The sequence below is a fragment of the Danio aesculapii genome, chromosome 4 (assembly GCF_903798145.1).
Source record: "Danio aesculapii chromosome 4, fDanAes4.1, whole genome shotgun sequence".
In the NCBI taxonomy this organism is placed as follows: domain Eukaryota; kingdom Metazoa; phylum Chordata; class Actinopteri; order Cypriniformes; family Danionidae; genus Danio; species Danio aesculapii.
In genome coordinates, this window is record NC_079438.1 from 58,866,347 (window position 1) to 58,891,346 (window position 25,000).

General features: G+C 35.3%; 2 protein-coding genes across 2 annotated transcripts in view; both read left to right on the forward strand.

Moving 5' to 3' along the window:
• Nucleotides 1-2,206, forward strand: part of LOC130223434 (protein FAM180A) — an 18,158-nt gene extending 15,952 nt beyond the window's left edge. Inside the window, exon 4 of the mRNA XM_056456266.1 lies at nucleotides 470-2,206. Coding sequence (XP_056312241.1) covers nucleotides 470-805 — 336 coding nt within the window. The 3' untranslated portion in view covers nucleotides 806-2,206. The remainder of the gene's footprint in view (nucleotides 1-469) is intronic.
• A 1,274-nt stretch (nucleotides 2,207-3,480) lies between these two features.
• Nucleotides 3,481-25,000, forward strand: part of upf2 (UPF2 regulator of nonsense mediated mRNA decay) — a 33,939-nt gene continuing 12,419 nt past the window's right edge. The window contains 14 exon segments of the mRNA XM_056456267.1: nucleotides 3,481-3,618; nucleotides 7,308-7,673; nucleotides 7,884-8,663; nucleotides 12,404-12,564; nucleotides 12,851-13,091; nucleotides 14,689-14,816; nucleotides 16,012-16,112; nucleotides 16,529-16,614; nucleotides 16,694-16,802; nucleotides 18,665-18,778; nucleotides 19,905-20,021; nucleotides 20,104-20,289; nucleotides 20,595-20,798; nucleotides 23,421-23,696. Of these exon segments, the coding sequence (XP_056312242.1) occupies nucleotides 3,614-3,618; nucleotides 7,308-7,673; nucleotides 7,884-8,663; nucleotides 12,404-12,564; nucleotides 12,851-13,091; nucleotides 14,689-14,816; nucleotides 16,012-16,112; nucleotides 16,529-16,614; nucleotides 16,694-16,802; nucleotides 18,665-18,778; nucleotides 19,905-20,021; nucleotides 20,104-20,289; nucleotides 20,595-20,798; nucleotides 23,421-23,696 (2,874 nt within the window). The 5' untranslated portion in view covers nucleotides 3,481-3,613.

Sequence of the window (25,000 nt, forward strand, 5' to 3'; positions counted from 1 at the left end):
TTATATTAAATAATTATTTATATTATATTATATATTATATTATATTGTATTATATTATATTACATTACATTATATTATAATATGTTATATTATATTATACTATATTATATTATATTATACATTATTATATTATACATTATTATATTATATTATATTATATTATATTATATTATATTATATTATATTATATTAAGTTATATTATATTATACTATATTATATTAAGTTATATTATATTATATTGTAATATATTAAACTATATTCTATTTTATTAAATTATATATTAAATATTATATTATATTATATTATATTATATTATATTATATTATATATTATATTATATTACATTACATTACATTACTATATTATATTATATTATATTATATTATATATTATATTATATTATATTAATTATATTATATTATATTATATTATATTATATTATATTACATTATCATGCGTGTGTTTCAGGTGTTGTTGTCCGGCGGCTTCATGGACGCGGTGCGCGGGACGCTGCATGTGCCAGATGCGGAGCTGTCCTCCATGCGGCGGCTGCAGGTTCTGGAGGTCCTGTGTGAGGATGTTCTTCCCAGAAGCCTCTCTGAGATCCTGCGGGTCAGTGCGGGTCTGGAGCAGCGGCACGGGACTCTACGTCTGGAGGACTTCGAGCGCACCGTCCTCACACTGGTGTTCACCGCACAGCAGATCCAGCAGAAACACACAGACACACAGAGAGAGATCTGGAGTAACACACTCATCAGACTCTACCAGGCAGTTAAAGCAGACTTGCAGCATGCACACTCATAAACACACACACACACACACACTGCTGTGCTTATGATAGATAAATACACACACGGACAGACAGAGACAGATAAATACACACAGAAAGATAAATGCACACACAGATAATGTAAGTACACACACAGATAAGTACTCACAGATATCGTAAACACACACACACACACACACACACACACATACTTTTTTATTGATTTAGTTTAAAAAAACAACACCCAAGTACCTTTTATGTTTATTTTGTGGCAATTGTAATATATAGTAATTATTTTTAGAGAGATGAAACAAGTTTTGGAGCGCTGCAGCTCAATACTCATGCAGATTTGTCTGAGGGTTCACCTTCACTATGGCAGGTGTTGTTGTTGGCATTAGTGTGCGTTGAATGTGATCTGCTGTCTGTCAGATAATGGAGATCCTCATATCATCATCATTATCACGTCCTTGACCAGATATATTCCCACAGCACATCAAACCTGCTCCTCCAGACTCACTCTATATGAGAAAATAATATGATATGACTGACATTACAGTGCACAGCCTCTGTCAGCATCTATAGCAGAAACACTATAGTCAATACTGTGCTGTTTGTGTATGGTAAACTCTAGATAGGATACAGCTGTGGGTACATTCAATTCAAGTTCAATTGTATATAGTGCTTTTTACAATAATTATTGTTTTAAAATAGCCTTACAAGAGATGCACATTACAGCATTACAATCAAAATAAGTGAAAGTTACAATCAAATATAAGTTATTACATATAAACATAGTTAACATGCAGCTTTATAGCATATAAGTGATGTCTGTGTGTACGTGTTTAATGACAACATCAATATTGCATACTTTTTGTGACTCTGTACAACAGTAAGTGATATTTGTACGTTACCGTGAGAGTAGAGTTTGGGGTAGGTGTTAATAAAATACTATTTAATAGGTAATAAATAAATCATACTTGTTAACTTCTAGCCACAGCTGTATCCCTTCTAGCAGCAACATTTGTGAACCATTCTATAAAGTACTTGAATTAATCTGTTGTGGTGGTTCTACATTTGCTATGGTAACACAACAACTATAGTCATAAATCTGTTGTGGTGATTCTGCAGTTGTTATGGTAACACATTAAATATAGTTATTTGTTCTGTTGTGATTCTGGAGTTGCTATGGTAACACAACAACTATAGTCATCAATCTGTTGTGGTGATTCTGCAGTTGTTATGGTAACACATTAAATATAGTTATTAATCTGTTGTAGTGATTCTGGAGTTGCTATGGTAACACAATAACTATAGTCATTATTCTGTTATGGTGATTCATTCTACAGTTGCTATGGTAACACAACAACTATAGTCATAAATCTGTTGTGGTGATTCTGCAGTTGTTATGGTAACACATTAAATATAGTTATTTGTTCTGTTGTGGTGATTCTGGAGTTGCTATGGTAACACAACAACTATAGTCATTAATCTGTTGTGGTGATTCTGCAGTTGTTATGGTAACACATTAAATATAGTTATTAATCTGTTGTAGTGATTCTGGAGTTGCTATGGTAACACAATAACTATAGTCATTATTCTGTTATGGTGATTCATTCTACAGTTGCTATGGTAACACAACAATTTTAGTCATCAATCTGTTGTGGTGGTTCTACAGTTGCTATGGTAACTCAACATCTTTAGTGATTAATCTGTTGTGATGGTTCTACAGTTGCTATGGTCACTGAACAACTATAGTCAATCTGTTGTTGTGATTCTACAGTTGCTATGGTAACACAACAACTATAGTCATTAATATGTTGGGGCATTCGACAGTTGCTATAGTAACACAACGACTATAGTAATATAAACAAATGACCCAATATTGTAGTTTTATCGCAACTATAGGATATAATACACTACAGCACACCACTGTTAGTCAAATCTAAAGTGTAAAGTATTTATCAGTTCACTAAAGTTATTACTACAGTATGCTGAGCATTCATTAACAAACATACTATAATATATACAGTATAAAACATTTAGTGCAGTAGTCAATGGTTCAAAAACACTATAGTATTGTGTGTTATGCGCCAATAGCGCCACCTGCAGGTCACGAATATGAAAACAGCTAAAAAAGTATTGATTATCTATAAAAACCGAGTATTACTTTTATAATTATAACAATATATGGGGAACAATGACAGACCAATTAATAATTCTCAGTTTTTCTGGATGTACTAGATCTATATTTGAGTAAAATGTGTGTATGTAAATGTATGTTTTTGTTTTATAAAGGTTTAATAACGTTTATTATTCATTTCAAATAAAATACCATTGTAAATTATATATAGTGTATTTTCCCAGAGAATTGCAATCAGGGTTATTGCACCAAATGTGGATTTCTTAACTAATCTGAGGTTAAAACATAGGTATCGTGTTGTTTAAAAATATGTCATGTAAATATATATAATCGTCTTGAACTGGCATGTTTTGGTTATTTCGGCCGATTGCCGTTTTATATTGTAATGTAACTTAAATGACAGCGTTTTTGGGGGGAATCATCACTGTAGCTAGATAAAACAACACAAAACATGAAAGCTTGCACTGTTACTTGCCGTAACATTATAAAATTAACTTCGGAATCATGCGGGTTGTTATCCTAGTTGATTTTTTAAAATGTATTTATCTGAGTTAAATTTTAACCTATGATTTTAACGCTATCTGGTGGGCGAATAATTGTTTTGATCAGGCACGTTTGGGGCTCCACATTCAGGGGTCCTCATATAGAAAAGTATCAACCGCCGTCATTTACAGTTTAAACTTATGAATATTAAAACAAACACATGAGGTAAGCTCGATATTTTATACTAAACACGTCTGCGTTTACATGAGTTGCAGAAAATAATTCTCTTTTTGTTAGTTTGGCTGTTCGCAGACAAACGTGTTCATGCTTAATATACGAGCAGTCTGATGGGAGCTAATGGCTAAAGCTAATCCAAACACTCGGTTAAAACATCAACTCGCTTCGTTAAAATGATTAGATGTGGGCTATAAATGAACTGCTTGTCAGGAAGTGACATTATTTTGAGATGTCAGAGCGAGGTGATGTTAATATTTGTTTATCTGGGTTTTAATATGCAGCTGTTGCAGTTTGTTGTCATGTCGTGGGTTGGTCTGTTTGTTGATGTTTGTTTGTTGAGAGGCGTTATTATATCACCCACTACACGCAGTATCCACAGCCGAGTTTAAGAAGTGCATGAGTTAGTCTTTAATTATTTTTACGCGCTGGAAGAACTGCTGAAAGTACTGGTTCTCCTGAATGTGAGCTGTCGATGTTTCTGATACACCCGCAAGGTGTTCAGTTCTGCTGATGAAAATGCACATTCATACAGTGTTAATGCGTCACTATCTGATCACACACACACATGAAGCCTGATATTGAGGTACATTTGGTTTTATGTTCTCACATTTGGACTTTCACCTTAATATAATTTCAGGAAACTATTCTTTGCAAATGCTAAATAAAGAAATCATGTTATCAGTCAATGCCTGTTAAGGTACAACATTGTCCACACTCAGTTAAACAGAGCCAAGTCATACCTGCATGCTATTTCAGACCAAATACTCAAAAATAACATGGTAAACATTATTAAGATCATGTCACAAGTTGTCACGGTTAAAAAATGAACGAATGTGCAAATATAAAAACGTCCCATTACTGATGCTGGAGTAAAGTTGGATTTATATTCACACTTTTGGACTTTCTCCCTAATAATAAATAATGAAGTACTAGCAAAATATCTCCTGAATGATATGTAAAAATATTCTAAATGGGGAAATCTTATCAAGCCAATTAAAGCACAGCATTGTTCAAGATCAGTTAAATAGTGCTAATGTTGTTTTAAAGTCATACTTGATTGTAGCACTGCTTTTATTATCTTTATATATAAACTTTCTTTAATGAAATAAAATGTACAGAACACAACAGACAAATACAGACTATGATCATGTATCCCATAATGCAGTGACTGACATTCACAGTGACTTATTAAAGTTTAAACACTATTTTCAATGCAAAACTATACACAATGTGCAGTACTTTTAAGTGTGTTTTTTTTTTTAATACAAATGTTGATTAGCTTGAAAAATATTGAAGAAAGCAACATGAATTTTGTTTGTCAACACAAAATCACAAGCAATGTGCCCTTTGCAAAACTCAATTATAAGTGCGAAATATTAATATAAAATAATAGTGTATATTGTAAGGCTGCACAATGAATCATTTCAGCATCGATATCGCAACTTGAACATTGCATTAGTCACAACATGAGTATACGCAATGTTGTGTAGCATTCAGGCATAAGAAATTGCAATGTTTTTAACTTTGACAAAGGAATAACGATAAATTCTATTGAATTATATTGTAAAATGAAGACTATGCAGTAATAATATACATTTGATTATTTAATTACTGTATATCTGAATACAGCTCGACTCCCTGAAAAACAATAAAATGCTGTTTGTATCATTTGTATCTGTCTTTATTGAATTTATAGATTGTTTCTTATATTTTATGTGTATGCACTTCTTTCCAAATAATCATTCAATACATCTGCTGAAATTGTATTCATTTTGCAATGTAAATATATATATTACAGAATAAAAACAATATTGCATTGTTTGATTTATTTATTTTTCCCAATATCGTGCAGTCCTAGTGTATTGTATATAGAATAATAATTTTCAGTGCCCAACCTGAGTAAAAGTGTCACCTATTTCACCTAAGTTATGCTTTTGTTTTTGCATTCCAATATAACAAAATATATAACAATACTTTTGATACAAATAAGCAATTATTTGGTACATTATTTTAATAAAAATTAGATTAATATATATATATATATATATATATATATATATATATATATATATATATATATATATATATATATATGTTTGCAAATTGATAAAACACAAACACAATTTAATGTTTTTTTTTACGATATATTTTTTATTCTCTTTTTTGTTTGAAAAGAGCTAAATATTTTTTTAAAATGTATGCATTTATATCCCAAATATATCCCAAAATTTGCAGCCTGCGACCCTAAAAATTGTATTCATATTGCAATGTAAATATATATATATATATATATATATATATATATATATATATATATATATATATATATATATATATATATTACAGAATAAAAAAAATATGGCATTGATTTTTTATTTTTTTTTCCCAATATCGTGCAGTCCTAGTGTATTGTATACAGAATAATCATTTTCAGTGCACACTTTGAGTAAAAGTATCACCTATTTTAAAAGGTATGCTTTTGTTTTTGCATTTCAATGTATATGACTCCATTTTATTTTGCATAGTACCTTTCAAGGCACTCAAGGACACAATACAAAACTTTTGATACAAGCAAGCAATTATTTGGTACATTATTTTAATACAAATTAGATTAATATATATATATATATATATATATATATATATATATATATATATATATATATATATATAAATATATTTGCAAATTGATAAAACACAAACACAAATTAATGTTTTTTTTTTTTACGATATATTTTTAATTCTCTTTTTTGTTTGAAATGTGCTAAGTATTTTTTTAAAATGTATGCAATTATATCCCAAAATATCCCAAACTTTGCAGCCTGCGACCCTAAAAATAACAATAGTTGTGACTCACGACTTGCTGATTCATCGGAGGTGGTTATAAATATACAAACTTTGCGTGCACACCAATAGGCCTATATAAACACGAGCGTATTAACAACACAAAAAAGTGCAACAGTCTAACAACCATATCAATTTATTACAGTCATTTATTCATTTGTTTACTTCAGTATTAACCTGAACTACAGAGACTGCTGGACACAACGTCTTCAGCACAAGTCTCTTAGAGATCTTCCTGAATGTTCAGTTGTGGCCTGTATTTATTTTGAATGTATTTAATTGCCATAATGGTGTCAGAAAGTTCAACCTGGTGCTATAAAATCAATCTGCTGCTGCTGATGCTATTGCTGTGTTGTTGATCTAACGTAAACACACCGCTCCGATGAACAAAATTATTGAAAGAAAGGCTGTTTTTTTATGTTGTTGTATTTTTATGTAGCTATTAACTACTATTTTTATCTTCTGTGGGTTTTGGGTAAAATATGGTCGTTCTAATAGTTTAATAAAATTTATTTTGACTTTTGGAAATCACCAGCTCTACCCCCTGTGATGATCCTGTGATCCACACTTTGGTAATCACTCCACTAAACAGCATTTAATTTTGCATTGCAAGATGTTTACAAAGTGTGCAAAAAATACCTTGCATTGCAAAACAGTATGTTGTGCACAGTGTAATTAATATAATTTTCTGTAATGCACGTTTATTTGTGGGTTATTTAAAGTGCTAAATCTTTATCAGGCAGCATGGCATTATATTTAGCCTATATATATTCTCCATGCCATTGTTTGCAGTCATTAACAGATATTGTGTGAATTGTTGCTGTGTTGTGCAGTGGCAGTATGCCTGCTGAACGCAAGAAGTCCGTCAACATGGAGGAGCGAGAGACGGGCTCGTTCAGCAAGGACAGAGACGCAGAGCGACCGAGCGGCGCTTCCAGAGACAAAAACAAAGAGGAGAACAAGATGAGCGGCAAGAAGGACGGAGGAAAGACGGCGGAGGACAAGAAGAGACGAGCTGAGGAGGAGAAGAGGAAGAAGGAGGAGAAAGAGAGGAAGAAGAAAGAGGAGGAGAAGCAGAGAGCTGAGGAGGAGCAGAGGAAGAAGGAGGAGGAGGAGAAGAAACGGCAGGAGGAGCAGGAGAAGAAACTGCTGGAGGAAGAAGCCAAACGGCAGAGAGAGGAGGAGGCTGCGCAGATCAGGTGAGAGGACTGCAGTGTTTATCTTTACCTGGAAAAAATAATGACGGCCGCAAATTGATATAAAGACTCTGTATTGCAGGCCATGCATGTTTCTGATGGTGTAATTTGTGCGTAGGAAGATTCATATCCCAGAACAATCAAATACTGCAATATCAGATTATTCAAATAACATGCAGCCCTATTTCTAATGGTGTTTGTGTGTGTGTTCAGAGAAAAGGAGGAAGCAGATCAGCTCCAGCAGGAGGCCTGGGAGCGACACCATGGCCGAAAAGACCTGCGAGTGAAGAACCAGCACGCTCAGGAGACCCGTCCAGAAGAGGCTTTCTTCAGCCGCCTGGACTCCAGCCTCAAGAAAAACACAGCTTTTGTCAAAAAGCTCCGTACGCTCACCGAGCAGCAGCGCGGCTCCTTATCACAGGATTTTGACTCGCTTAACCTCAGCAAATACATTGGAGAGGCCGTGAGCTCCATGGTGGAGGCCAAGCTGAAGATCTCTGATGTGGGCTGCGCAGTTCATCTCTGCTCGCTTTTCCACCAGAGATACGCAGATTTCGCACCACTTCTACTCGCCGCCTGGAAGAGACACTTTGAGGCACGTAAAGAGGAGAAGACGCCTAATGTGAGCAAACTGCGCACCGACCTGCGCTTCATCGCAGAGCTCACTATTGTAGGGCTGTTCACGGATAAAGAAGGCCTGTCGTTGATCTACGAGCAGCTGAAAAATATAATCGCTGCCGATCGAGAGACCCACACTCACGTCTCCGTTATTATCAGCTTCTGCAAGCACTGCGGAGATGATATCGCTGGGTTGGTGCCGCGCAAAGTTAAAAACGCAGCCGAGAAATTCAGCCTGTCCTTCCCTCCCAGCCAGATCATCAATGCGGAGAAACAGCAGCCCTTCCAGAACCTGCTGCGCGAGTATTTCACCTCACTCACCAAACACCTGAAGAAAGACCACCGGGAGCTGCAGAACACCGAGAGGCAGAACAGGTCTGTTATTATCAGATTAGTTCATATTCTTCATATCTGCATTAAAAAAAAGAAATAAATATAAACGTACAAAAAAAAAGGTCTTTCAAATATTACCTAAGTGCTGTTGATTATTTTTAAATAACTCACTTCTGATGACTGATTTCTTTGCCATGATGACAGCACATACTATTTGACTAGATATTCTTCAAGATACTAGTATTCAGCTTAAAATGACATTTAAAGGCTTAACTTGGATTATTAGGGTAAAGTTAGGGTATTAAGGCAAGTCATTGTATAACAGTGGCTTGTTCTGTAAACAGTCGGGAAGAAATATTTCTTAAGAGGGTAATAATATTGACCTTAGCAGTTTTTAATTTCTATTTATTATTCTATTTATTTTAATTCCAAACCAAATAAAAAGAAATTGAACTATTAAGAATTATAATAAATTAAGATTTAAACTATTATATGCTGTAAAACCCACAAAGTTAAGGTAACTCAAACCATTTGTGGAAACCAATTGCAACAAACCATTTAAATTCACAAACTAATCCTATTGAGTACTGTGAACTTAATCTGTTTGAGTAAACAAAGCAATTTGAGCACAGTAAAACCCAATAAATGAAGAGAATTTAAACCAACTGAGTACTGTAAAAGCCAATAAGTTAAAGCAACTCAAACTGTTTGAGGAAACCGATTGTTACAAACCGTTTGAGTTCAAAAACTGATCTTATATGAGTACTGTGAACTTACTCCATTTAAGTTGAAGTAATGAGGTATTTAATTAACTCATTACCTTCATCACTGAGTTCAAAACTCTTTTCAAATGAGTAGAATTAACTTTCAGTAAATTTGAGTTAACGACACTCATTTCATTTAATCAAGTTGACTGTTGGGTTTACAGTGTAGGAAATACTGTGATAAATGTCCATGCTCTGTGAAACATCACTTGGGAAATATTTGAGTTATATTAGAATTTTTAACATGTATAAAGTTGAATTAACTAGTAAAAAATAATAAACCAATTAGATACACTTTTAATCCTGTGTCGTTCAAATTGACTCCGCTTTCGTTATGTTAGTGACTGTTTTTACCCCATTGATGTCCATTATAATCACATCTTTTGATTGCACAGCCATGACAGCATATAATCGTGCATTCTTGGGCCCAATCCCAACTCTCCCCCTTAGCCCTTCCCCTTACCCTCTGTCCCAATTCTCTTTAGCTTGAAGGCGTAGGGCTAAGGGGAAGGGGTAGATACCCCTTCGAACAGAGATTTTTCAGGACCACACTCGAAACCAAGCGGTAAGAAAATTTCCCAGAATGCACCATCTACAACGGCGGCATCATAGCTGCACCCGGAAGTAAGGAGATCCACAAATGAGTATTCTGTCATTATTGTGAATTTTTACAACACGAGCACAGGTTTAATATATTCATAACCGCGCTCCTGCCATGCTTTTAAAAATAACTCTAAAGTAAAAAACGCTAAATTTGGCGATCTATAATCCCTGATAATAACTCCTGTACAGCAGTCCCACAACATTCTGACACTCGATGATACTTAAATACCCTGTCCGAAAAGTCTAGTGGCTGGGAATGAGCTTTTTACAGTGTCTGCTATAATGTTAATTCTATTTTTGGTGTGTTCACATAGATGAATATGGCCACTGTGTAAATGCATAGTATAGTTACGATCTTATCGCCACATTATATTGTAATTATAACATGATATATGCCTTCAGTGATTTTCTGAAGAATACTAAAATATAACACAACTGGAATAACTACAGCAGTCGCCATCGTCTGATCTCATATGAAGCAAGAGATCCCGATGACATATGATGACGTGTGCAGGTGCTGTTGTGCTGTGCCTATTCTTAGGGGTACATTTTGAAGCCCTTCCCCTTCACACTCGGTTTCAAGGGCCAAGGGGAAGGGGTACGAAAGTAGAAATGGGATTAGGCCTTACTGTGTTTACACCCAAGTGTAATTACTGCCAGGCGGCTCTTACCATAAAACATATTTTGTTGGAATGTGGAAGTTTTAATAAAAGGAAACTAGACCTGAATGTGTCAAACACCAAAGAAATGCTGATTAACTTTGGCAAAAAAAACACCTGCTCTCCAAAAGGTGCTGATCAATGACACACAGGTTGAGGTTGTGGAGGAATATAGGTACTTAGGAACAATTATTGACAACAAGTTGAAATTTGATCAAAACACAGATATAATTATTAATGAGGCTCATCAAAGACTGTTTTTATTGCGGAAACTTAACTCTTTCAATGGAGAGAAAGTTATTCTTAAGACCTTTTATAATTCATTTATTGAGAGTATTTTGTCTTTTTCCTTTATTTGTTGGTTTTCTTCACCGTCTATAAATAATAAGAATCGTCTTCAAGGCATCATTAATTTGTGCTCAAAGATTTTGGGAGTTCCCCTGCGAAGTCTTGCATACTATAATGAACAGCAGGTGTTGAGGATATAACAGGTGTTGATGTCTAAGGACAATAAGATGTTCCACAAATCGTTATAAATTTACTTTTGTGCCTGAAGCAATTCTGTTAAACGTAATAAATGTAGTTAATCGATGTATTATTGTTCGTTTTTTTTTTTTTTTTTTTTTGTACTTGATGTTAAGTGTTGATGTATCATTTTTGTTATATGTGAAGCACCACCATGTCGGAATGAATTGCCCCAAGGGGATTAATAAAGTTTTAAACTAAACTAAACTAATACCATTAGACGATTTGTTTTAGGAGAGTATTTGATGGACATTTTTAAAAAGATTTCACCAGGAAGAGTCTTAAATTATTTATCAAAAATTGAACTGCAAAATCATATTTAACTTTGAATATATTTTTGTTTTATTTATTTAGATTTAATATATTTGTCCAAGTAATTTTTTTATTGTAATGCAATTTTGTTTTTATCATGTAATATTTTATTTACATCCATTTTGCCATGAAATAGCCGTAAGTTGCTTATGTGGCAATAAATAAATAAACTTACTGTGTTCTGACAGCTGAGGGAATTATTTAGAGCAGGCATCACCAAACTTGTTCCTGGAGGGCCGGTGTCCTGCAGATTTTAGCTTCAACCCTAAACAAACACACCTGAACAAGCTAATCAAGGTCTTACTAGGTATACTTGAAACGCCCAGCCAGGTGTGTTGAGGCAAGTTGGAGCTAAACCCTGCAGGGACACTGGCCCTCCAGGACCGAGAGTGGTGACCCCTGATTTAGAGTTTCTCAAACATATCAAGTTAAGTGTGCAAAGGTCTCTCTTACACACTATATACTCTCACACACTATACTCTATATGAAAGCCAGAAACTAAGCTTTTCTTGCACTTTAACTGATGACGGACAGCAAAAGTTACACATTTACCTCTTCACAACAGGGAAAATCAGCAACAATCAAGAATGCATGACTATATGCTGTCATGGCTTTACAATCAAGAAGTGTAATTATAATGGAAGTCAATGGGGCAAAAACAGCCACAGCATAACCAAAGGGGAGTAAATTTGCCAAGAGTGTATTGTTGAGTATTTAAAAAATTCCAAAGTGTTTTCGCTAAATATGTGTCAGAATAAGATTTGTCAGCGTAAATCATTCAGTTTGCTGAACACACAGAGAAAGTTGTGGCCAAATGAACACTCTAAATCAGCCCAGAGTGGATGAAAATGACCTAACAGCACACTAGGGTTAAAAAAGAAATAGCATTGTACTGTATGTGTGTTTTGTGTGTGTCCAGACGTATCCTGCACTCTAAAGGCGAGCTGAGCGAGGACAGACACAAGCAGTATGAGGAGTTCGCCACACAGTACCAGAAGCTACTGGCCAACACTCAGACTCTGGCCGACCTGCTGGACGAGAACATGCCGGAGCTGCCCCAGGACAAAACCGTACAGGAAGGTGCGACTGCTGCTGCATGGAGAGTTTGTGTTGATATATGAGAGCACAAAAATCTGTCATAAGTCTGCATTGTTTTTAAAACGTCCACTTTCTTACCATTGCATAATACTTATCAAATGAATATGATCTTATTCTACTCAGCAAATCTAAATACTGAAAAGTATTATCATAATGTATTTTACAACACCAGGAAACAGACGTTTTATTTTGTCCTGATGATAACTGTATATGTTGATAATGCACAGCACTACTGCATGTGCGTGATTTGTGTGGTTTTGTATGGCAGAGCACGGTCCGGGCATCGACATCTTCACACCAGGGAAACCAGGAGAGTATGATCTAGAAGGAGGAATCTGGGAGGATGAAGATGCACGAAACTTCTACGAGAACATGGTGGATCTGAAAGCGTTTGTTCCTGCAATCCTGTTCAAAGACAACGAGAAGAGCAGCCAGAGCAGCAAAGGTAGAAAACTGTTCATTGAGGAAGACTAGCATGTACTGAAATACAGTTCACCCACAAATGAACAGTCATCATTTCCACAAAGGAAGAACGCTGGAGAAAAATTAAAAATTGACTATATTTTTGTTTGCACTATGGATGATATTAGCTATGTTTCCATCCAAAGCTGCCGATTAGACTGCCAATATGTGCACAGCTGAAATAATGCATTAAACATTAGTGAATAAAGCTGCGTTTCCATCCAAAGAGGCAAAGAGAAAAACATCACTTGCTGTTAAACTGGCAGCAAATATCAGAGAAGTATATTTAAGTGCATTTCACCACTGTGGTGTTTGTTCTCCTCTAATAAATGAGCTGCGCCTCAGAGGATGAAGATGGAACGCGTAAATGCGGTGGCTTTTGGAGGTGTGAGATGTCTTTGGGAGCACAGACAGATGCTCAAGAATAATATTAGAAGAGGAATAATACTGAAGCACTGTGATGATGATGAAGAACTGACAGAGGGCTGAGGCCTTTTACAATCAGTAAAGCAACATGTCAGATCTGCAACAATGGAAAGCTGCAAAGTCCCTGAAACACATTTATATCTGATCAGCATCTGTCAGAAACCACATCACATCACGCAGACTGATGAAGCTTAGTTTAGTTTTCAATCCTTTTTTCTTTATGAATACGGTGTTTATCCTACTAAATTGTGAGCATGTTTTTTTTAAATGCTCATGTTCAAAAATGATGTGCTTCTCGAAGTTTCCATCAAGCATTTCTCATGCAATAATCGAAAATGTGCACAAAAATAAGTGGATTAAAACATGGCTAAAGGTGGCTTTTTTCAGACATTCTCCAGGATATCTGAACCACTTGAGTGTATTTGTATTTATTCAATAGGATTAACCACTTGAGATCTCATTTTCAAGGGGGTCCCACCATTAAGCGCAATCACATAACAAGAAAACAAAAACAAAACATAACAAAAGGGGAAGTAGAAAACATTCATTCATTTTTCCTTTGGCTTAGTCCTTTTATTTATCAGCGGTCGCCACCGCGTAATGAACCACCAACTTATCCTACATATGCTTTACAGCCTAGAAGTGGGAAACACCCATACACACTCATACACTATGGCCAATTTAGTTAATCAGTTCCCCTATAGCACATGTGTTTGGACTGTGGGGGAAACCGGAGCACCCGGAGGAAACCCACACCAACACTGGGAGAACATGCAAACTCCACACAGAAATGGCAATTGACCCAGCTGGGACTTGAACCAGCGACCTTCTTGCTGTGAGGCTACAGTGCTAACCACTGCACCACCGTGTTGCTGGAAGTAGAATACATACATGCATATTCATAGTACCAAAACATGTACAGATCAGTGAATCAAATCACCACATAAACAACAACATCTTCAGGAAAAACGAATACAGTGCAAAGTAAAATAAGACAGCAAAGCTTGCTTAACACCTCAGATGATGCAGTGGATCGAATGTTAGCAGGTAAATTATTCCAATCTACTGGACCCTGAACAGAATGTCTAACTTGATCATTTAAGGAAATACAAATATTGTTGTAAATAATAAGGATACTGAGTATGGTTAAATGGAGAGGACGTTACATTTTTTGGTAACTAATAATTGTGTGATGCTTGTGTGTTACAGAGAGCCGAGAGTAAACAGCACAGAGGAGCTGGAGATGGAGCTGGAGGCGCTGGACATCACTGATGAACCAATGGATCTGGATGCAACCGATGAAGTAGAGAGTGAAGAACTGGCCAAAAAACTGCTGGATGAGCAAGGTACAATAATCAAAACAAGCTGATCAGCGCAGCTTCAAAACCTACAGCATCTGTTATCAAGTTTTTTTTTGAGTGTGTTATCTTAAAATGATTGCTCTCTTTTTATTTACTGTTTTATTAAAGTTCTGACATGCTTTTACTACTATTAATGCTACTAAAAGCTTTTAAAGAGGGACATTAGTTTCTTAATTTAGGTCAGATTTGATAAGATTATTATTATATTATCATCATCATCATCATCATCATCATTATTATTATTATTATTATTATTATTATTATTATATAAATATATTATTATTATTATTAAATAAATAAATATATAATAATAATAATAACTATTATGATTATTATTATTAATAATTATATTATTAATAAATATATATTATTATTATATTATTAAATATATTATTATTATTAAATTATTATTATTATTAATAATACATATATTATTATTATTAAATAAATATATTATTATTATTATTAAATAAATAAATATATTATTATTATTAAATAATAAATATATTATTATTATTACTATTATTATTATTATTATTATTAAATAAATATTTATTATTATTAAATAAATAAATATATTATTATTATTAAATAAATAAATATATTATTATTATTACTATTATTATTATTATTATTATTAAATAATATATTATTATTATTAATAAATAAATATATTATTATATTAAATAAATAAATATATTATTATTATTACTATTATTATTATTATTATTATTAAATAAATATATTATTATATAAATAAATAATTATTATTATCATTATTATTATTAAATTAATAATATATTATTATATTATTATTATTATTATTATTAAATAAATATATTATTATTATTATTATTATTAAATGAATAAATATATATTATTATTATTATTAAATGAATAATGTATTATTATTATTATTATTAGTATTATTATTATTATTATTATTATTATTATTATTATTTTGATTTGACATCTTACTAATATGACTTTTTTCCCTCTAAGTTATGAATTTGTTTGTTAACTGCTAGAAAAAAACAATGTTGTCAGATAAATGTTGCGTTATTCTGTCTTCTTTGCATATTTTCATTATGTGTGTGATTATGTAAGTGTTTTTATGCTCTGCTCATTGTGTCGCTGTTAGTGTCATAGATGAGTAAGCATCATTGTGCTGTGTTTACAGAACAGGAGGATGAGGCCAGCACCGGCTCTCATCTGAAGCTCATCGTGGACGCTTTCATTCAGCAGCTGCCAAACTGCATCAACAGAGACCTGATTGACAAGGTGAACGGGCAAAACACACAACACAATAACACAAACACACACACACCAGCTTTGTTAATTTTGTGATTTCTTAACTTAATTATTAGAAGTTAAATATTTGACATTTTTTGCTAAATACTGGAGTTTAATGCTATTAATCTTTTCTTAATTTTGTTTACTTTAGTTTTTATTTGTTTTATTGAATAAGCTTGTATTTTTTAAAATATCTTAAACTGTATGATTATTCTTTATACCCATCATATATGTAAACTGTTCAGTTCAAGGTTTTTAGTAAATACTTTTATTTATTGCGATTTTATTGAATTTATCTTGTGTTCTTTTTTGTGTGTGTTTATATATATATATATATATTTGTTATTTCAATCTTTAAAATTGTTGAATAGTTGCAATGTTAAGATGTGTTTTTTTTTTTCCAGGCTGCGATGGACTTCTGCATGAACATGAACACCAAGTCAAACCGCAGGAAGTTGGTCCGTGCTCTGTTCACAGTGCCTAGACAGAGGTGTGTGTTTGTGTTCTCCACTAGATGGAGCTGCAGATCTTCACTCAGTTGTGTTAATGTGCTCGTATGTGTGCTTCAGGTTGGATCTGCTGCCGTTTTACGCCCGTCTGGTGGCCACTCTTCACCCATGTATGTCTGACGTGGCTGAAGACCTCTGCTCCATGCTCAAAGGAGATTTCAGATTTCATGTGAGTGCTGCAGTGCATTGTGGGATTGCCTTCTCCACTATGAATGCTTCCTTTTGAAGTTTAATATTTTATTATATTATTATCGAGCTGCAAAAATCATAGTGATATGAATACTATTTCACTAGATGACTTAAATAGCTCCATTTAGAAATAATTTATTTAGATTGATTAATTATTAATGGGACTGAATAATCCATAAAAGTAATAAACTAATTACAAGCATAAATAAACACAACAGAGCTGAGATAAAAATGAAATAACACCAGGGCTGTACAACATATCACAAAATTATTGAAATAATATTGCTGAGAGGTGTACAAGATTGAATGCGTTTTATGTGCTAAGAGTTTGTGTGCTGCATGCATATATTGTTTATCCAAATCAGACCAATCATATGGAGCCTTACTATGTTCATCTCCACCTGTGGTGAAACTAGAGCTGAAAATAAACATTAATGCTGGGAGACGAAACAGAGGACAATGAGGTTTTCAGTTATTCATGGTGTTTTAAAGTCTAAATGTGTGTATTTTTCATTTAATTTAGCAGAGAATAATGTAATATCACATGTTTATTTTAGTATGATCATTACATATCATAAGAAATATCATTCTTGCAACACTTAACAGCAATATTGCATATATTCTCAGTGTCATGCAGCCTTGATAAACACTGATTTAGGGTTTACCGGGGAGTCTAATGGTATTTAGGTACAGAAATTTTATAATCGAATGTAAAAATAACAGTGAGTAGTCTTCTGCAAGACTGTACACTAAATTAATCCTTATTAAAGCGTCAAATGGTTCAATTTGTTGTGCCTGAATGCTTTAAACCATCTTGATATGCTCAGACAGTCACAGGCGTTAAAACATATGCAGATGATAAACGATAAATGATTCACACTGTTATAGATAAACTCCACAGATCTGATGTGGTCTGTACTGTGGCTATTAAATATAACAGCTCTAATTCCAGCTCAACGTTGTACACCCTGCATTGTGATTATTTCAGATACGCACTGTACATTGATCAGATTAAATTAAACCTTATTCATCACATGTGTACAAGGCAGTGAAATGCAGTTTAGGTCTAACCATGAGTGCAATAGCAGCAAGTGCAGGATATTTACTGGTAACATTTGCAGATCCATGTACTGTAAACATAATATATAGGTTGTATTAGCTATAATCAGATATTTACAAATAAATATGCACAGGTTGCTATTGATAATCGGGCACATGCAAACAGATATGAACGTAATATGCCGGTTATTTACTATAATCAGGAATTACAAATAGATCTGTATACATCATTTTGAAGGATGTAAACAATAACAGTGGTCCCAGTGTATTTCCTGTTTTACATGTTCAATTTCTATAGCTTCTGATAGTCCAAAAAAGTCCAAATGTTGATAAGTAATGCTATGGCAGGTGTTTTGATGTAAAGTTATGATTGAATTGCCGCTTGTTATAGTTATGAAATAGTTTGACAACAAGCAGGAAATGTTCATGGGCCAAAGACATCACCACATTGACATAGTCTATATCAGGCATGGGCAAACTTGATCCTCGAGGGCCGGTGTCCCTGCAGTGTTTTGCTCCAACACTAATCAAACACACCTGAACACCCTAATTAGTGTCTTCAAGATCACTAGAAAGCTACAAGCAGGTGTGTTTGATTAGGGTTGGAGCAAAACTATGCAGGGACACCAGCCCTCCAGGATCAAGTTTGCCCTGGTCTATATTATACCTTTACAAATGAATGTGCAATGCATATGTACATTTACAAATGGATAGCGATATCGATGCTGGAATGATATATATTGTCCAGAACTACATCAACGAGTGTTTGTGTGTGTTTTATAGATCAGAAAGAAGGACCAAATCAACATTGAGACCAAGAATAAGACGGTGAGGTTCATCGGAGAGTTGGCCAAGTTTAAGATGTTCTCCAAAACAGACACGCTGCACTGTCTGAAGGTGAGCAGAGCGTCTGACGAGGGCACCTACTGAGGACTCGCATTTATTAAAAGGGGAAGATAAAACAATTTGTAACTTGCGTCAGAGTATTTTGACCAGAAAATACATTTTAATTGAATGTGTGTTCATAAATGATATTAGAAAACGTTTGCATTCAGGAAATGTTTTAAGGGAAATGTTGGAAAAGGTGTCTTCTGGAGGGATTTTAGGATATTTATCTTTAATCAAACTAAAAGATTGTACATCATTCAGTGTTGTTGCTATTTATATGTTGTTGTTTTTTTGTACAGTGAATGTTTATTAAGAAACTGAAATGATTGCATGTAATATATTGTATGTTTAGTATCGGTTTTTGCCATGAATAAAGCCAATGCTGCTGATATGGCATTAAAATATAAATAAATAAGGTTTTTTCTTATTTTGAAGAATGCTGGGACCCATTGACTTCATAAGACAGGAGTAATGATTTTTCAGAATTACAAAAGTGTCATTACATTTCATTTGAAAATAAAAATAATACAAAAAAATCAGCATGAAAACAAGCATATAAAAACAGAAATTAATGGAAAATTTGACCATATTTTGTAAAATACAGGTACATTTTTTTTTAAACGCACTTTAGGTATTTATTTAAACAATATGTGAAATACACTATAGGTATATTAGTACTGGGTGATGCAGTGGCGCAGTAGGTAGTGCTGTCGCCTCATAGCAAGAAGGTCGCTGGTTCGAGCCTCGGCTGGGTCAGTTGGCATTTCTGTGTGGAGTTTGCATGTTCTCCCTGCGTTCGCGTGGGTTTCCTCCGGGTGCTCCGGTTTCCCCCACAAGTCCAAAGACATGTGGTACAGGTGAATTGGGTTAGCTAAATTGTCCGTATGTGTGTGAATGGATATTTCCCAGTGATGAGTTGCGGCTGGAAGGGCATCCGCTGTGTAAAAACGTGCTGGGTAAGTTGGCGGTTCATTCTGCTGTGGCCACTCTTAATTAATAAAGGGACTAAGCCGAAAAGAGAATGAGTGAATGTATATTAGTACTGGATTAAATTTGAAAGCATTTCCTGATAATCCTGAATATTTGTGAGTTTTTGTTTTCCAGCATCTCTCTCATCTCTTGTGTGTGTGTGCAGATGCTGCTGTCTGATTTCTCTCATCATCATATCGAGATGGCCTGCACACTGCTGGAGACATGTGGACGCTTCCTCTTCCGCTCTCCAGAGTCTCACCTGCGCACGAGTGTCCTTCTGGTGCATATTCACTGTTTTCATACACACACACACACACTTGAAGCCTCCTCCTTATCACTGATGTTTGTTTGTGTGTTTGCAGGAGCAAATGATGCGCAAGAAACAGGCTCAGCATCTGGATGTGCGCTACGTGACCATGGTGGAAAACGCTTATTACTACTGCAACCCTCCGCCGATGGAGAAGACGGTGCGCAGGAAGAGGCCGCCGCTGCAGGAGTACATCCGAAAACTGCTCTATAAAGACCTGTCCAAAGTCACCACTGAGAAGGTGTGTATAAATGAGACCCTGAACCACAAACACATCACCATATAAACATGGATAGACATGACAAAACCTTGATCTGCAACAGAAGAGAAAAGGTTTTGTGGTTCTGGGTCACATGTTTTCAGGTGTGTGATGTGTGCTGCTTTAAATGAATCATTTGAGTCACTGATTAATTGATTCATTCATTCATATAAACATTCACATGCTTCAAATAAGGACACTTTTATTCTACTTAGTTTTATTTTAACCAAATTACAAGATTAAACCGTATATATGTGTGTATATCTTATATGTGCGTGTGTGTTCAGGTTTTGAGGCAGATGCGTAAGCTTCCCTGGCATGACAGTGAGGTGAAGGGTTACCTGATCTGCTGTATGGTCAACATCTGGAACGTGAAGTATAACAGCATCCACTGTGTGGCGAACCTGCTGGCAGGACTGGTGGCGTATCAGGAGGACGTGGGCATTCATGTGGTGGACGGAGTGCTGGAGGACATTCGCCTCGGCATGGAGGTATGCATTCGTGTGTGTGTGTGGGTATGTGTGAGTACTTTTATACAATGCTCAATTGTAAAAGTTTATATAGGTGGTTAAATTCTGCATGGGTATACATATTAGGCAAGGGAAGTTTATTTATTCAGCACATTTCATACACAGTGGTAATTGAAAGATAAACAGCATTAAAAGAAATAAAACCAAGGAATAAAAATTATTAAAACAGATTAAAATGTGTTAAGCAGGTTATAAAAGAATGAAAAGAACAGAAAGACGTAATAGTGTGATCTGTGGGCCATATCACAGTGCTCATTCAGTAAAGGCACAGCTAAACAGATGTGTTTTCAGTCCTGATTTGAACGTGCCTAATGTTGGAGCACATCTGATCATTTCTGGAAGCTGATTCCAGCAGTGAGGGGCGCAGTAATGAAGGCCGATTCACCCTGCTTTGACTGAACTCCTGGAGTTTCTACTTTACTTGATCCTAAAGATCTGAGTGATCTGTTAGGTAAACATATTCTTGTGGACTGCCCCTTTTTTCATGTTATCAGACAACAATTTTTATCTGGACAGACTTTAAATGCAATATTTTTAAATGTGAATTTGTCTAAAATTGTACAATTTTTATCAAAAGGAAACCTTAAAAAACTGTTTTAGATTTTTATCTTATCTATTATCATTATTATTTGTGTATTTAACCTTGTATATTATTTATTGCTGTTTTTAATTGTTAGAATATTTCTATAATTATAGAAAATTGGTATTTATAAAGCGTGGTAAAACCGATCTATTTTTATTTTTTGCCATGACATAGCCATTGAAGCTGAAATGGCAATAAAATTAAAACTCTCTCTCTCTCTCTCTCTCTGATCTGTTTGGTTCGTATTCAGTCAGCATATCTGTAATGTATTGAGCTCCTAGGCCATTTAATGATGGAGTAATACTACTTCAAAATCTATTCTGAATGTAACTGGGAGTCAGTGAAATTCTCATAATATTTTCCTGTTTATTGCTGTAATAAATGCACTTTTTAAAACAATAAACAATTTTTTTCTAAAATAAAAGAAATAGTGAGAATTATTGGTACATTACCATTACATACTGGTGTATTATATTATACTATCAGTTCAAATAGCCTAGTGTGAGTCCACCCTAAAGGAATGATGCAACTAATTTTCTCCCCGTTTTGGAAATGGAAATGTGTAGAAACAAAACCTAAAAATCCCTGAAGTTGTAAAAATGTAAATGAAATTAAAATATAGTTCAGAAAAAACTTTCATGTGGCCCTAAGTCACTAATAGCAGCTAATCTGTAGTAACTAATTTTATGATGACTATTGAAGTTATAAAAGCAACATATTGACATGCGGTGTTAAGGGACGGGTGTGTTTAATGGCATTGGTCTGTGAATCATTTCTTTATTTTAAGTTTATTGTTAATATTCATTTGAATACAATCCAGGATGTATGCAGAGTCTTAAAGGGCACCTAGGTTAGCCCTTTTTTCAGATTTAATATAAGTGTTTTGCGTCTCCAGAAAGTGTGTGTAAAGTTTCAGCTCAAAACACCCATCAGATTATTTATTATACCTTTTATTAAATTCCTATTTAGACATTTTTGCACTGAGTGGCGGTTTTGGTGTACTGCTTCTTTAAGGCTAGTCCTCCCCGCCCACCGTTTCTACGTGCCTTCCTGCGTGTCTTAATCTCCTCCCTCGGCTGCATCAGACAACAGACAGACTTAAAGAAAGCAGATCTCACGTAGCGTTTGTGAGAAATACTACAGTAAGAACTTTACCAATTAGTATTTATTGTGCAGTTGCATGGCAGGGTCACACAAAGTTCACGCGCACACACACACACACACACAGACTTTGCTTTGCGCACGTCTGGTCTTGTTTATATGATTATACACATGACTACCGGGACATGTTAATACGTGCAGCTGTCAATCAATTCAGTGGGTGGGGGGACCGCACTCCTACGTAAAGTTGCGGTCGATCTGAAAACAGCTTCAATTGGTCCACCGTTTTTATGTTGCTAAATTAGAAAAAAAAGCACTGGGTGTGTTTATATCACCCTAATATGACGGTCTATACACCATACCTGCACATATGTCTGTCCAAACAGCTTGAAAAGTAGATTTTTCACCATAGGTGCCCTTTAAAATGTCTTAAATTTCAAAAACAATATTTTAGGCCTTAAAAAGTCTTAAATTCACTGAAATATTGTGTTGTAGGTCTTAAATCATTTTAAACAGGTCTTAATTTTCCTTTGTCTAAGTAAAGTTACCCAATCGGCTGACACTCAATCAGCAATAACCAGTCTCAAATATTAATATTTAATATTCAGGTTTTTTATTGCAAAGAAATACACTTCACAACAGCTGTTTCCAAATTCTCCAAATTAAATTCCCTAATCAGAAAAGGAAAACTAAAGCAACACATCCCTTTACATGAACTTCAGTTAATGCAAAAGCTACTTACAGAAGTAACCGGGCTATTAGGAAACAATCCTTAGTGTTTAGTCCTGTAGAAGGCTAAAATTTTAATCACAGTGTTCTTAAAAGGGTCTTAAAAAGTCGTATGTTTGATTTGAAGAAACCCGCAGTAAATTTGAGTGTGTGTGTGTGTGTGTTCTCAGGTGAATCAGCCCAAGTTTAACCAGCGGCGGATCAGCAGTGCTAAGTTTCTGGGTGAGCTGTATAACTATCGTATGGTGGAGTCTGCCGTCATCTTCAGGACTCTATTCTCCTTCATCTCGTTTGGCGTGAACACAGACGGTTCTGCCAGTCCTCTGGATCCACCGGAGCATCTGTTTCGCATCCGTATGGTCTGCACACTCCTGGACACCTGTGGACAGTACTTTGACCGTGGTTCCAGCAAAAAGAAGCTCGACTGCTTCCTCATTTACTTCCAGGTGAGCGTTCATGGCAGCGATAGAGTGATGCATTGATTCAGAGATGTTCCGCTGCTTCTTGAATTGATTCTGAGCTCAGTTTTAACCAGCAGATGGTGCTGTGTGCTTTACAAACAGCCGTATTTTCCTTACCGTCAGGATCTTACACTTACTGCTTGAACCTGAAATCATCATTTGCTCATAGTGTGTTGTGTTTACATTAATCTTGTGGCATAAAAGCAAGTAAGTACATTGAGCACTTATAGTACATGACAAGTTTGTGAGCATATGTATAGTTAAAAACTAGCCTAGAGCGCCGTCTGCTGTTAAAAACTAGCCTAGAGCGCCCTCTACTGTTAAAAACTAGCCTAGAGCGCCGTCTGCTGTTAAAAACTAGCCTAGAGCGCCCTCTACTGTAAAAACTAGCCTAGAGCGCCGTCTGCTGTTAAAAACTAACCTAGAACGCCGTCTGCTGTTAGAAACTAGCCTAGAGCGCCGTCTGCTGTTAAAAACTAGCCTAGAGCCCCGTCTGCTGTTAAAAACTAACCTAGAGCGCCGTCTGCTGTTAAAAACTAACCTAGAACGCCGTCTGCTGTTAGAAACTAGCCTAGAGCGCCGTCTGCTGTTAAAAACTAGCCTAGAGCCCTGTCTGCTGTTAAAAACTAGCCTAGAGCGCCGTCTGCTGTTAAAAACTAGCCTAGAGCGCTGTCTGCTGTTAAAAACTAGCCTAGAGCGCTGTCTGCTGTTAAAAACTAGCCTAAACGCCGTCTGCTGTTAAAAACTAGCCTAAACGCCGTCTGCTGTTAAAAACTAGCCTAGAGCGCCGTCTGCTGTTAAAAACTAACCTAGAACGCCGTCTGCTGTTAAAAACTAACCTAGAACGCCGTCTGCTGTTAAAAACTAGCCTAGAGCGCCGTCTGCTGTTAAAAACTAGCCTAGAGCGCTGTCTGCTGTTAAAAACTAGCCTAGAGCGCTGTCTGCTGTTAAAAACTAGCCTAAACGCCGTCTGCTGTTAAAAACTAGCCTAAACGCCGTCTGCTGTTAAAAACTAGCCTAGAGCGCCGTCTGCGGTTAAACTAGCCTAGAGCGCCGTCTGCTGTTAAAAACTAGCCTAAACGCCGTCTGCTGTTAAAAACTAGCCTAGAGCGCCGTCTGCGGTTAAACTAGCCTAGAGCGCCGTCTGCGGTTAAAAACTAGCCTAGAGCGCCGTCTGCTGTTAAAAACTAGCCTAGAGCGCCGTCTGCTGTTAAAAACTAGCCTAGAGCGCCGTCTGCTGTTAAAAACTAACCTAGAACGCCGTCTGCTGTTAGAAACTAGCCTAGAGC